Genomic DNA, 15,464 nt, shown 5'->3' on the forward strand with positions numbered 1-15,464 from the left:
TCATATATGGAATTAAGGGTTGTAGAAATAGGCAAAACAAGTAGCAAACTAGCAAGGGGCCAACCTTAGTAAGCCATGAAGGAATATCGAAAGGAGGCATGTATTTGAAACCCTGCATCTTTTTAAATTTGGCCAATGACAAAAGAACGGCAGTCCCTAACTCTAGCTCTTTGGCAATTAACACACTGGAGGCAGGGCACTGGCTTGCTTTCTTCTAGAAGACAGTAGTGGCACTGACCTTTCATATAATAGCTTCACAGGTAGCTTAGCCATCCAAGTCAGAAAAATTTGTTAGATGTGTTCCTTGTCCTGCAGGCGCTCACATATCCCAGCTGCTATTGACACTTCTAGGCGATGCTTTAGTTGGTAGCGTGTTAGACAAAAGTTAGGCAGCATCTCTACTCTGACCGTTACGTTTAGTCCTGTTTCCTGCCGAATCTTACTGGTACCTAATCACTGAAATCCAGCTGCATTGTACTTAGTAATAGCATTTTTTGATCTGGCTCTATTTTGGAAAATTAAATGTGGCATTTGTGGATTTCTTCAACAATCCACAAGAGAAGATTGAGAGACATTCAGTTCTGGGAGAAAATACTAGTTTTCTTAAAGAAGAAAATTGTAACAGGGCAATCTAACTCTTCATGAGCCAGAAAAATTGTTTGGATTTTTCAGGTTGGGGCAAACTCAAAATGAATGTTACAGTGCTGCAATTTCACATAGTGAGCATGGGCCTGCTTAATGCCAGGGAGTAACCATAAAACACTGTTTTTTTAACGTTTTGGGGGTTTGTATTTTTATGAAAATGGTCAAAGCTTTTAACATACAAGGCATTATGTAAGGCTTTCATTTTTAGTGATACCTCTCCTTTTTATGTATAGGAAGTTATATAAGGAAAAATAGTAGTAATGGTCCTTTTTTGTAAAAATCAGTAAAAGTTCATTGGAATAGACTGAACCTGTTGATGCTTGTGTCAAAACCTGTTCCTGCTCTTTCAAATTCAAAACAAGACAGAAACAAAAAGAGGAGGGGAAGATTATAGCAAAGTAGAAAATCACGCCATCCTCTGTTCAAGCTCTTTCTTGCAGCTTCATTTCTGGCAAGAGACAAACACAGCATACACTGTAAGTCCCGGCAAACTTATACTGATATCAGACAATTTAAGTCATTGCTCTCAACTGCTTTTCTGTCTTTTAGCTGAAGTCACTGATATCAGACTTATTAAATGGAACACAAAAGAAAAATGATAAGAAAAAGAAGAAAATCAGGGTTGAAAATTATATGAGTGCAGGGAATGGAAATAGCAGCAACAACACCATATTGCTGCTGCCAGAGACTGTTTGTGATTTAGTAAGGACAAGGTGACGATGGTGTCATCTAGGCACCTCTGTTTCTTCTTCTAGCTGAGATGGATCTTTGTCTCAGGACTTTCAGGGCCTAACAATGTCTAAATGGATACTAATTGCAGCCCTAGGAACCAATGAGTATCTTTCTCCTTTTTGTGTTAATGTGTCAATATCAAGTTTTTAATTCCGTCTGGCTTTTTCAGCAAAATGGATGGCAGTGGAAGCAGTTATCCCGTTGTTATTTTGCTTACCAAGTATGACACAACATATTTGGTATGGTTTTGTTATGTTTACCATGAGTAGTACCTGTGAATTTCCTATTTATATTAATGCATTCTTTCAATCTCTAACTTTTGTTTACTTTTCATGAGACAGTGTTAGGAGACAGGCTTGGACTTCTCTGATCTTAATCAATTGACACTACAAATTTCTGCACAATGTATCTTAAGAGATTAAAGTCTTTTCTTTCCCTTACTCATTAAACAAGTTATTGTATGCAGACATGGCTTCATTAAAGCCAAAATTTTTTTGAGAGTTTCCCAGTCCAAGTATCCACAGAGGGAAGCCATGATATAATTTTTAAATTTTTTTTCATTTATTTATTCATTCATATTTGTATTACTATTATTATCATCATTTATATATTCCTTGTCCTAGAGTGTATTGACTGGCAAATGGGATTTACATCCACAGTCCTTTTCCTTGTATAACTGTGGATGACTTCTAGCCTCCAGAGAAATGGAGGCTTCCATTTTGCATCTCATTGTTGGTACTTCTTAGAATTACTCCACACATACATACATCTGTATTGCTTCATAGCACCAGTATTTGGGCTCTATAGGTCATAGGCATAACATGCCTTTTCTGCAAAAGTAAGCATATTCTTAAGATCCCTATAAGCGTATACCTGAGAAGGTGCAGAGGGAAGAGCACACAAAGTCATGCTCTAAGAACATGGTAAACGTAGGCTGCTGCTACTTGCAGGGGCTTTGCCAATGGTGTAAGAGAAGCTGTTCCTGAGAATCCTGTGAATAACTTAGTGACTTTCAAGTATGATGTGCCTCCTCTGTTTTTTGGGGGGACCTTCAGCCTTCAACACCTGCATGTTCTCCCTACACTCAGTAGGATAAATAGAGGCGATATCCATTTCTTCCAGGACAATGCGTTATCATAGTAATTTTAGCATGCTGATCCATTTCACTGGGAAGAGCCAAAATGTCTCAACAGATAACTTATTCTAAATGGGAAGTCTTAGTATTTGAAAACAACTTTTAAGATTGAAAAAGTACAAATAGATGTTTCAATTATTATTTTGTTTAGAGTTTTTAAAGTTATTATCAATGAGGAGAAAAATAACTTTTCTTTGTAATTGGCACCAATTCTTTTATGATATTCAGTATATTTTTAATGCATATATTGTGCATAATTTATGCCATTATCTGCTGTAAACTTCAATTTTTCATTACACATGTATGACCAAATTGTCTCTGAATACGTAACAGATAACTTCTTCATTAATTTCTGTACATTTATAACAATGCATAATTGGAAAGATGCATTCATAACTCTTAAGAGGCCTGATTTAGTGGTTAAATCACACAAATGAGGCTTGAAAGTCAGAAGAAATTAATTCCCTCTTTCAATTCTGTTGCAGACTTGGTTGTGAAATGGAAGTATTCCAGTTCTCTGAACAAATAGATCTAAATTTCAAGCTCTTTAACACCCACAGTTTCTGTTTCATATAACTGGCAAAAGTGTGTTCAGCATCTCTGCAAAGATTAAACATTAGGTATCCAGGAATCGAGACATTCCCATTACAGATCACTTTTAAAAGGTGGATCATAATCTCTGTGTACCTATCTTGCCTCATTGTTAGTTATGGTTAGAGGCATCAGTTGTAATTTGTTTAAGAACTCTTACATTGCATGGTTTAGTGTTCTAGCTCACTGCTTTGCCTTTATCAATTTAGGATTTCAGTCTTCGATACCATCCCTCATATCCTTGATATTTACACTGAAATGGACTTCTCTGTTTAGTCCCTTCTTTTTCCTTTCACCCCTAAATCTTCTATTTTCTCTGCAATTTTGCCATGTTGATCCTTATATATCCATGTGCCTTTGTTTGAGTAAATGAAGGTTTAATTCATTAACATCTGTATATTGAGATCTTATGCTGAAGAGGAAAAACACCTAGTAGTATGCATTATATTTCTATTCACGTAAAGAGAACATCCTCCACTTGAAAAAGAACAGATACCTAACATGCAACCTGAACACTCCACAACAGCTTCAGTAACTGAACCTGAACCAGGTCAGAACATGAAGTTGCTTCTTTGCAGTGTATGCTAGTTTTCCTACTCTTTGTTTCTTTCTGTACTGTCATGTTCCATATGAGGCATGACTGTATGGATAGCCTGTCAAAAACTATTCATTATTAAATCATAATTTTTAAATTAATATATATTCCTTAGATTTCTTTGCAGAAAGAGTCATGATATTTATTTGTGTGCTGATTTAAATAACCATATGCAAATTTAGTTAAGTAATTTGACCACGTTTATTTTCCTGGAGAAGCATCAGTATATACTATATCAACATAATGAATTTGGCATTTTCAAAGTGTCTTTGTAAACTAGTAATACAATAATTCATAATGGGGGGGAAGGAAGCAGCCATAATTGAGGAAAATAAAAATAATCCTAAAGCATAATAATTTTTATATGCAAAACATTTTAGAGAAGCATTGCCTTCTATATACTATTTGATTTTCAGAAATCATACTACCTGAGTTTGCAGAGGATGATTTTCCAGATATACCAGAAATGGAAATAATTAAAAGGAAGATTGACCTTTTCATGCATGACTGGCAAACAGTGGAGTCAGAAATCAAGCAGTCATCTCTAGTTCAGGTGGTTGTTTTAGAGATTGCTGAGCAAACTCCAGAAAGTCTGCTTAATCAAATTGTGCTGGTTATGGAAAGTAAGTAATACTGTTTATGTGATTTACACTTAACCTACCAAGAGGGATTTTGGAGAGCTTGTATGATGAATATATTGGGGGGGTAGGTTATACTCAGTTCTGTGTTACTCACATGAAGCTGGAACAGGACATGCTGTGTTCTGTGGGTGAGCTGACAAGCCCACTAGCAGCCTTTAAGACACAGGAAGAGTGGGGAATATATATATTTGAAAAACACATATATAGCTATACAAATATGTACCTAATAGCTCCCTAAACATTCTGACAGCACATTTCCCCAGCTACTTGCTCTATCTGTTCATGTCAGGATACAGGTTTGAGAAATGGACAGATAACAAAGGTTCACTAATGTACAATATTCACTGAAGTCAATGAGACTTTCAGACTGTGTAATAATCTGGTCTACCCACCTGCATAGATTGTGTTTCAACACTGGATTTTTACAGTATTGATATTTTTTTGACAAATTACCTTTCTTCACTTGTGTGCTCAAATCTCTAACAATTTTGAGGACTGGATAAATAATATTAATACTACATTTTTCCTATCATTACTACAATGCAAGTGTTTTATTAATGAAAACATCTATAATGCTAGCTTTATAATCAAATAAAATTTGACTGATGATTTTCCCCAATGAACAATGGGGAAAAAACTGTTGCAAACAGTAATGGCACTGTCTCCGTGTGTTTGTATAACACTTTTGTACTACAAGTTCCGATTGAAAATACCGATTTACTTCAACCAAAAAACAACCAATAGAATTTCCATTTTTGGAGGAAGCAATATATTAATTCCTACATCCAGGGAGAACGTTTTGTTCTATGAGTAGGAGAAATGCAATATACAGTTGGCATGATTTGCTTTCACATATGTGCTTACTTTTATGGACAGAGAGAATATATTCTGGCATAGCCAAATGAAAAATATTGAAACAGAAAAAAAAATTTAACCTTTTCAGAGCCTTTTAAATATCATGGTTGGGAATTATCTGCTGAAGACTTAGATGAGGAAGCAGAAGATCTGGCTGCTGAAGAGGAAGATGAAGAAGTTGAAGAAGAGGAAAATGAAGATGAAGAAGTAAGCATGCTGGCTTTGTCTATTTATGGTTTTATTTTAACTCATTTTTCAGTTTGAACACAACCCATGAGAAGTCAGATTTTGCACCTGATTTTGTATGATCCAATTTCAGCCTTCTTACAGAATAGATATCAGCATATGCTTCAAGAACACTTTCATTGTATTCCTATGTTCTGGCTGATAGCAGTTTTACTCCAGCAAGAAGCATAAATACCCCATGCTAATAGAGAGAATGAATGTACCTAGTTTTGCCAGATGGCAAAGAGGGGTTTTATTAAAGAAACAAATGTGAACTTTGATTTCTGTCAACTAACAATGATTCTGTGAGCCATCATGTAAACATCAGAAGATGCAGAGTCCTAATGTGCAATCCTCTGTTTCATCTCAGCTATTGATAATTTTCAAACACCCACTTTAATGAAATTAAAGGTCTAGCTTCACCTTTCTTTTATTTTCATCCTATATCGGAAGATTCCCATCCCCAAATTTAACAGTCCAGGATATCCACATACAGCAGTTGAGCAGTATTTAATAGATTTTTTAGAAATTAATTTTATTGGATAAATAATCTGACTTCATAATACCAGCTCTCATTGCCTTTTCTGAAGAGATCTACTTCTGCACATTTAGAAGCAACAGAAAGTGAGTTTCAAGAACACAACAGGAAAGATTTTATCACTGATACTTCTAGCCTGATTTTGTTCTTCAACAGCTAACTATGATATTATATTTTCAAATTTAAAATGGTCATTCTTTTCTCAATAATTCTCTCACTAGATTGCACAGTTTGTTTTCTGATTCTGAATCTAAAAAGTGTGTATTTTCATAGACTTATATTCAGCTTACAAACTATCTTGAGAATACCATTCTCATTCAATGCTCAGTTGATGTATTTGACATTACTTAATCTGATCTACTTGATCTACTTAATCTAAGTGAACTACTGAATTCAGTTTTTGAAAATTTTCATATTTTCAGGATGAAGAAAAAACTAAGGAAAAGAAAAGGCACATGGGAGACACAAAACACTTTTGCCCAGTCAGTCTGAAAGAGAACTTTGTCCTTTACCCAGGACTCTATGAACATGCAGCTAAATATCAAGAAAAGATTTATTACTTTTCAACTTCTGAGTACAGAGATAAATTTTTGAAGAACCCTGAGGAGTATGTGGCTCACAATGAACCAATACAAGTGAGAATCTTCAAAATTGTTTAAAGCATATAATAACAGATTAAAATCAATATTTTCCATTCCCATTTATAATTAATTGTTTATTATTACTGATTTTTTCTAGGTAACAATAAATATATCAGGCAAGTCCTTGAAACACATAAAACACATTGTTTCCCTAGTGACTTTAGTGTACACTTAAATTAACACATCGAATTAATGTGCAAATAAAGCAGAAAATAGAGGAAGATTATAAAGGCTTACAATAATCATAAGATGTGATTAACAAATCACACATATTGGGGTTTTTTTACTATCTTTAAGTCTTTTTTTTTTTTTGTAAGTAAGTGGAAGAAGGGTAAAAGAGAAGATTTACCAGAATTGTCTAATGAAGTTTCATTTTTACCTACTGACATCAATTGCCATAGTGTATTTGTTCAGTATTTCCAGAGAGCAGGTAGTCTGTTTGGAACAGCAATAGAAAGCCTTGAAAAATTAAAATGCAAAATTATGTGACTGTTTTTGATGCAATTTTTATAATGATATTTTGGAAGTTAAAAACAGTAAGGGGTGCACTGTAGACTCCAAATTGTTACAAAATATTCCAATTTTTTTCCTATAGGCTCCTCCTTTACGGGTATGCTTACTTGGGACTCATGGAGCAGGTAAAACTACTTGTGCACGACAGACAGCAGAGAAATTAGGCATTTTCCATATTCAGTTTGAAGAATATCTACAGGAATTGATCTTACCCAAAACTAAAGAGAAAGTTGGGCCCCATTTTGATGAAGAATCTGATGAAGATAACAATAAAATGCCAATTCTATCACAGGAACTGGAAGACTTCTCTCAGACTATGACTAAAACTGAGACTGAAAATAGCAAACAGGTAATAATCTGATCTTTTTTATGTCAATACACAAAATAACCATTTTCAGACCAGAATAGGAATTTCCCATAAAATTCTAGCTTAATAAAAATCACTTATGTTAAATTATTTACTTGATGAAATTTGGAAATAATAGTTCTTGTCAATGTTTTCTTATGAATGCCACAAACATTCTTCAAAACATTTCCAAGAATTATTATTAGGTTTTTTTCTAAATAGTAGAGATAGATGCTAAATGGGGCAAAGGAAGAAAAACTGAGAAAAAAAAATGAAGGTCAGAATAATAACGGGAAGGTATGGTTTCCTTCAAGTATTTATACTATGGAGGTTCAGTCTGGTGCATGTGCTCCAATTGCACAGGAGTTTAGAAATGTTCACCAGCAGTGCCCTCTGCACTCTGTTGGAGCAAAAGAATAGAAGGCCTCTACCAGCCCCTCAGTCTGATCATCCCTTGTAAAAAAATCAGAAATATTTCAGTGTTCATAACAGGGTAAGCTAGTATTTTTTTAATACAGTAGGTTTTGTAATCTGGACTGTAGTGTTGTCTTTGCCTATTGGCAGCAGAGTTTCAAACCAGAAAAAAACTCTTAGGTAGCATAAAATATGCCTTGTAGTTAAAAAACTGTTTCAAATAGCTGGATATTCATGATACTGGTAAAATAATTCACGAATGATAGTTTTCAGAAAATTAGTTCTTTTTCTTAATCAGATTGAATACTGGTTCAAAATTATTATAAACATACATTCAAAAACTCATCTCTTACAGGGTATAATTTCCCTGAACAATAAACATTTACATAAATGTTTATCATGAGAGAGTGATTTCTTTTCTTAGGCAGTGATATATTGGGAAAAACAGACAAGGTTTCAATTTCAATGGATATGATAAAAGCCTTTATTGTGTGGAGAAGTCTCAACAGAAGTACACAGCATATAAATCTTTCAAAAAATGCATAGTACAAAGAAATTGAAAATCTACCTTCGAGACAATACAAATAAGGGTTTATCCAACTCTCAAAGCTTCAGGAAGAAATAAGTTTCTGCATCATATTCTAAGAGCCATTTTTTTTGTGCTCCTGATACCTGCCATGTTCCTTAAAGTTACTAGTCATCAAAGACCTTCGAAGACTTCCTACTACAGGATCTAAGGAAGCATGCAGGAGAGGAAGCAGGCTACAGAGGAGGCACACAGAAACAGCATCCAGCCACAGTATTAGGAAGATGAGCACTCAATGGAAGTGGAAATTAGTGAGGGATCTGACGGGTAGCAATAATTTCTACAGAACAACAGTAGTAAAAGGAAGACCTAGAAAATATGAGTCTGCCACTGAGTGGGGCAGGTGACCTTTTGATGAAAGACACTGAAAAGGCTGAGATGCTCAATGCCTTCTTTACCGTGGTCTTTACAAGTACAGTTTAGTCTGTGGCCTTCTAGGTCTCTGTGGCTAACAGGAAAGCATGGGGAAAGAGTGGTACTACTCATAGCAGAATAGGATCAAATTTGGGATCGTTTATGTAATCTGGACATACACAAGTCAATGGGGTGCGTTCACAGGTGCCAAGGAAGCTGCCAAAGGCATTCAAGGCCATTCTCTATTGTCTTGCAAAGCAGGGGAGGTCCCTGATAACTGGAAGGTAGTGTTCCTGATGAAATAACACAAGAGCAGGTAATATGGGAAGCAAATACTTCCACACAGATGGAGTACAGATCAAAATCATGGATGTCAGAACAAAAATTCAGGTTTTCATCAGTTAAATCTAAGAGGAGGTTCTTTTGGCAAGTCAGTTTACAACTTGGTCATCACAGCCAAAAATATGGCAAGTGTTCCTGGTACTGATGGTTATAGCTGGCTCTCACTCAGCTTTATTTTTTTGGCATCAATACATTTCTCACACAAAGACACTTCTGTTAGTATTTTTTCCTCATCTTTGTATCTGGTGGTAAACAATCTTCTTCTACGTTAGTATTTTCTTCTCGCACTTCTTGTAAAGCGCTTTATCTGATGGCATGACCAAAGCACAGCTGATGCAATTGCATTTCAGTTTAGAAACCCGTTCATTAGTCCATGCACAAAAATCTAGAGGATAAGGTTATGGACTCCCTAAGCATTTCTCTGAGTATGACTACCACCAGACTGTCTGACTATCCTGTTTTTCACTGACCCACTACCTCTCCAAAATAATTTCATTTGATTTCATTTATATAATTCTCTTTCACTTTAGCGCAAGACACCAGAAGCCTATCTATCAAAGCTTAAGGTAAATGTCAGCTATAATATTCAAAGCAAAAACACTAAAGCCAAACAAAACATACCACGCAGCCTGGGAAGTTTAGCAAAAAGATATCATCCTGGTTGTTTTAGTATGTGTCAACCAAAGCCCTCGCAGCATTGACAGGTCTGGGGAGCAACTTTGTCCTTCAAACCACCGCTACACGGGGTGTTCTCTTTTCTGTACCCAGAATATACATCTCGTGTTTCTTTTCTTTCATCAAATACAATTGCTGTTTCAACAGTTCATCTGCAGGGGTGATGTCAGTGATACATTTTTATATGGGTTTTACTGTTTTCTTCCACTTCACACATTTCTTTCAAGATGCCTTTGTGTTACAGATCTGGCTACCACTTTGCCTTCTTAGGTATCTGTTACATCATACTGATATCTTTTAATATATATGCTGTGTCAGGCACTAGAGAAAATATTATTCACATACACACTACATTAGACCTGTGACTTCCAGCATATTCTCAAGTTCTTTTGGCTACATTATCAGAATAGATGTCAGGCATAGGAATTCTTATTCAGACATGTCCTTGCAGCAAGCAGCTCCCTACCATCATTTTGAGGGTTCCTGAATCACTTTGGATCCTTTTGTTAAAAAGGGTTATTCCTTTATTTTCTAACAGGTTATGCTAACAAATTCTTGAGCAATTTGGGTTAATATGACTACTACATGAGGAAAGGACAGCAGAACTTTGTAATGAATTCACAAAAGAATCTCAGGGGACAACTTAAATCCATATGCTGAGAGGGACAGGAGAATACCTAGCTGCATATTAAGTTTTCTCTCCAAGTGACTTTGGAAGCAACTTAGCTGCATGTTTGATGGCCACTGACATTTAAAAAACACACTCTTTTGGTAGTGTATATCTAGTCTTCTTAAACAAATATAAGAGGCTTTTTACAAATGAGACCTTTATAAGGTATGGCAGAAAAAGTATTGAACTCTTTAAAGGATACCAGATACATTTCTCTTACGAACTTTGCCATTCTGTTTTGAAGAAAAAAAAAATCAACTTACTAGGAAATAATATTTTCTTCTGTGATTATTACCATCAAAAATTAACACAGCACGTCAGGAACAGTGATATTTCCTGACTTCTAATGCTGTCTTTTATCTGGTATACTTGTAAAGCATGTATTTTGATATTGTGACTGATGTAAACTAATCCAGAATCACCAGTCTATACCTTCTTTTCATTCTTTTTCACTGCAGTTTGTGTCAGGAAGCCATTCTATGAGAAGTGCCTCCTCAGCCATATCAATCTGACAGTGTTACATATTCTGAAAAAACAGTTTTTCACAAGAACTTAACAGCTAGATTTAGTATTTGAATGCTCTGCATTTGACTAGTCATTAATACTACGACTGCTTTGTAGAACAATGCTATCTTTCTGATTTCTGGTCATGTGCCTATACCCAGTAACCTTACGTATCTTTCTTTGACATCTTTCTTTGGATTGCATCAAAAGATAAAAGTTGCTTTTAAAAAGTAAAAAATATTCTGATGTAGAGCAGATAATCTTCCAGCATGAAAACATGTATAACTAAGTGGAAAACTTCTTGTAGGCAACTAGGAGAAACTGTGATCATTTCAGTTTCTATTCCTCTGAATTGAGCATATGTGTAATTAAATACTTAACAATTGTGCTTGGTTTTAGGTTTCATTAAAATTCATATAGCAGCAATTGCCCCAACTCTAGGGAAGTACCCAACCCCAAGCACATGGAAAATATCCCCAAATGTATAATGTAGTACAGTGAAATGTGGCAAATGAGTTTACTTTGTTTCTGCTGGTTTAAATCAAATGAAGACAGTACCTTACTTAGTCAAAAAAAAAAAAAAATGTATCAGGTAGACCTTTCTTTCTTTCTGGTTTGTTTTTTTTTTTTTTTCCTGGATTTTCTTTATATACAGGAAGTGGAGTTAACTGATGAGGAAGAAGCAATCAAAGCAAATCTAATGGATAATGAAGCACTGCCTCCAGAAGTCCTTGATAACATTGTTCTTAACTGGTGGAGGAAAGAGCCATTCCGGTAACTGTAATTAGATTCTCTCTTTCTTTAATTAATCTTAGGAAGTATATAATCCATTGTGTCCACAATTACAGATAAATATTGCAGAGATTATTTCAATGCTCTTGTACTTCTTATGAATCATGACCTACCTCTCAGTCTTGGTTTTGTTGCTCTATTTTGATTGATATTTTGACAGTAACATAATGTCTCGTGTGCTCTACACAGCACTGGACAAAAGTACTTCGTGCATTTGAATTGGATTAAATCTCCTGAATAGCTGGGTAGTTTTCGTGGGCTTACAGGATAGATATGTAAATAAACCTTTATGTTTTCATGTAATTAATAAACATGGAGAGCTGGAATTCAGCTGTAACTATTGATTTCCATATATTGTAAATGTTGTGTGGAAAGCAAAGACAAAGTATCAATGGTCTCCAAAATAACACAGAATCAGGTTATCTTGTGCATTCATCACAATCTGCACTCCAGTGATGTATCCACAACAGACTTCCTTTCATATCAGAAAGTACATCCATAACACTGTGATAACTGTGGATTATTGTTGCATAAATAAATAAGATCATTGACTCCTAGAAAGCAGATTGGCTTTTTAGGATGTAATTTCAGCAAGGAAAATCCCTTTTTCCATGTCCTATCTATTCCATTCATTTCTGTCCAGATCATAGCTGCTGGCAGCTTGACCATTAGGTTTCAATTCCTAACAGTATGAGAAATACCTTAAAAAGAACAAACAAGATCCTCAAATAAACTTTTGTCCTGTCAGCCCACAGATAGGTGACAACGTTCTCTTAATGGTGTAAAAATACAGTTTTAGGAAAAAAGTTTTAGGAAAAAAGACAAAAGATTACCCAGCATTACACATAATGTTGTGATATTATATGATATAAATTCAGTTTCATCCGGGACTGTATAGCAGAGGAGAACCTTCATCATGATATATATCATGATCGATATCCTCCCCACAGCATCCAGGACCACCTGTTCTTCCATCCGCTCCCACTCCTTGTAGCTTCTTTGGTTTTCTGCAGTTTTACAATGTATCCTATTAAGGTCTAAAGTAATAAAGATAAATATTAACTTCTTATTAACACAACATTCAGCTTTACAGAACTATTCATCTAATTTGAGATTGTAAGAGCTCCAACAGGCCATAGAGCTTTCCAGACATATCTGACCTGTTTTTAATATCTGCAGGAAGGGAGATGTAGGTCATGCTGAGTGGCAAAATTCTCATCCTATACTAGAGAATAAATTTTCAGGTGACAAGCTTTCTGTGGCAGATGTTACCAAAATAATGTTTGGGGCACCTTCTATTTTTTTGAGAGCAGTGGCTAAGAAGTACTGTTTTTAGAGTCATACAAGCAATACTGAGGACACAATTTATTTTGTTTTTTTAAAGTTATTTTTAAATAATTAATCTCTGCACATTAAAACCTCAGAAGAAATACATTTGTTAGTACACCAATTAAAATACATAGTGAAGTATCAGTTTTACATTGTCAAAAGATAATACCTGAAAGTATTTTTTTAAGTTTACTCTTAACATACACATTTAATAAGGAAGCTTAATTTTTTTTTCAAATTAATTGCATTTTCACTGTGTTGCACTTTAAACTACATTGTGTAATGATAAATATCTTGTTTTCCAATTAGGTCCACAGGATTTATACTGGATGGTTTCCCTCGTACTTTAGATGAAGCCCAGTATTTGTCAGAACGAGGACTTTGTCCTGATGTTGCGGTTTATATTCAAGTAGAACAAAGTGATGTTCTTGACCGTCTTCTTCCTCCACGTCTGCAAAAATGGAAAGAGAGACAGTATAAAAAAATGGAAAATAAAAAGAAACTGAAAGACCTGAAAGCAAAAATAAGGGTAAGTTTTCAGTCCTGTCTACTTTTTTGTAATTTCAGCAGCACAGATTCTAAAATTCCCAAAGCAGTGACGAGCACACAGAGAAACAGATATGAGAGCCAGGAGACACAGCCCCACACATTCATAGCATTCCTAGATTTACCATAGGAACCAAAAAGAATTTAGGGCTCCTTTCCTCCTCTGTGCAATTAATTCGTGCAGGAGTTTAGACATCTCGCAGCCCAAGAAAAGTGTCTGGCATTCTGTCAGACATCTGGAAAGTGCTGGACAAAAGGCAACTAGATGAAGAGAGTGAATACGGCCATAAAAAATCAAATACACAGCTCAAGCACGGTATTGCTGTTGCATCCCGGATTCCCTGAGCATGGGCTGTTGAGTTGATCTGCATGTCCCATAGGCTGACTTCAGAGGTACTGTATGGTGTATGTGTCTGTGTTTCCAACTATGATACTCTGCACAGAAATGTAATAGCACTAAGCCACATTCTCAGTGCTGCCAGTATTGCAGCTGCACAGTCTCCCATTTGAACACAGCTATGCCTACTACTGAACAGGTTACAAGTTACCTGAAGTAACCTGAAACCTCTATGCAGACATTTACAATCAGCACATGCAATATATTCAAAGTTCCTAACTTTCTATAGAAGTGAGATAAAGTACTTCACATGTACTATCAGAAAAGGTCTGAGCATAAGTTACTACAGAGCAGCTGACACACAGGAAGTTAGTACAACAGAATTTGGGACAAGGCTCATACAATACCAGTAAGTTTTCTGAACTGCTTGTGCCAGACGTTGGCTCTGAGAATGCATATAATCTAGAAGAGTTAAAGTATTTTTTCAATTTAGTCCTTCGTCATGCAAGTTTGAAATCTTACTGGAAAAGGTGCATTGTAGTGACCAGTCTACATTGCTGTACTAAGCTCACCCTGTAAGCAGTTACTTTGATAATTCAAGTGGCAAATACTTGTGCTATGGATCCTAGGGTCCAAACTTCTAATGAACAGTGTAGGCATCAGTATGGCTCCTGATGACAACGGAAAATAACAGGTTCCTATTTAAAACACATCCACAAAACAGTGATACAAATTGATAAAGGTATTAAGAAGTAAGGAAAGATCAGAATCAGGATTTCCTGAGTAACAGTAATTTGATATTTTTGCTTATGTGTATTGCAATATAGCTTTTAGTTACACATTGAGTATTTTTCCATAGCATTCAGTTGGTGAGCAAGTCAGACGGTGCTGTGAGAATGCAGCATTGCTGGGTTTACTGTTGTCCCTTCTTTTGTTACTAAAGCTGGAGGACATACAGAGAGTCTGGCAAAAGCAGACAGACCAGTTAAATGCTACCCTAGAGTTTCCTTCTCCACTGAAAGAAGCTGGCAACAGGATAGTGAGAGCAATGAGTACACCTGCAGCGCTGTGTCATTCAGGAACACCGGAGTTTAGTCACAAGAGTAGAGAAAATTAGTCTGTGCAGAGCTTCTTGCTGCTCTGCTTAGAATGCTCTGGTATCCAGGCCACTTCACTTGAAGTTAACACGAATTTCTAAAATTCCACTATTGCCTGCATGTTGACATACTCAGTTTTTCTGATCTCAGTTCAGGTGACAGCATTACAGTGTGCAAGAACAGCAATTACAGGTTGAATCCCCATCGACCCCACTGGCCTTAAGTAGAATGCTTCTGCATATTACTGCTGAGTTAGAATTTAGCCATCAGGTATTTGACATGTATCTACTGAGTATGTATGGGGGACTATACTTCAAATGCTTATAACTTGCTCAAAATAGGGCAGTTTTAAGCAGGCATA

General features: G+C 35.7%; 1 protein-coding gene across 1 annotated transcript in view; it reads left to right on the forward strand.

The window, feature by feature from the left end:
- Window positions 1–15,464, forward strand: part of AK9 (adenylate kinase 9) — a 77,606-nt gene that overhangs the window by 44,053 nt on the left and 18,089 nt on the right. Inside the window, 6 exon segments of the mRNA XM_050893959.1 lie at window positions 4,115–4,321; window positions 5,283–5,401; window positions 6,380–6,592; window positions 7,194–7,460; window positions 11,658–11,776; window positions 13,433–13,652. Coding sequence (XP_050749916.1) covers window positions 4,115–4,321; window positions 5,283–5,401; window positions 6,380–6,592; window positions 7,194–7,460; window positions 11,658–11,776; window positions 13,433–13,652 — 1,145 coding nt within the window.

Source organism: Gymnogyps californianus, chromosome 3, assembly GCF_018139145.2.
Source record: "Gymnogyps californianus isolate 813 chromosome 3, ASM1813914v2, whole genome shotgun sequence".
Classification (NCBI taxonomy): domain Eukaryota; kingdom Metazoa; phylum Chordata; class Aves; order Accipitriformes; family Cathartidae; genus Gymnogyps; species Gymnogyps californianus.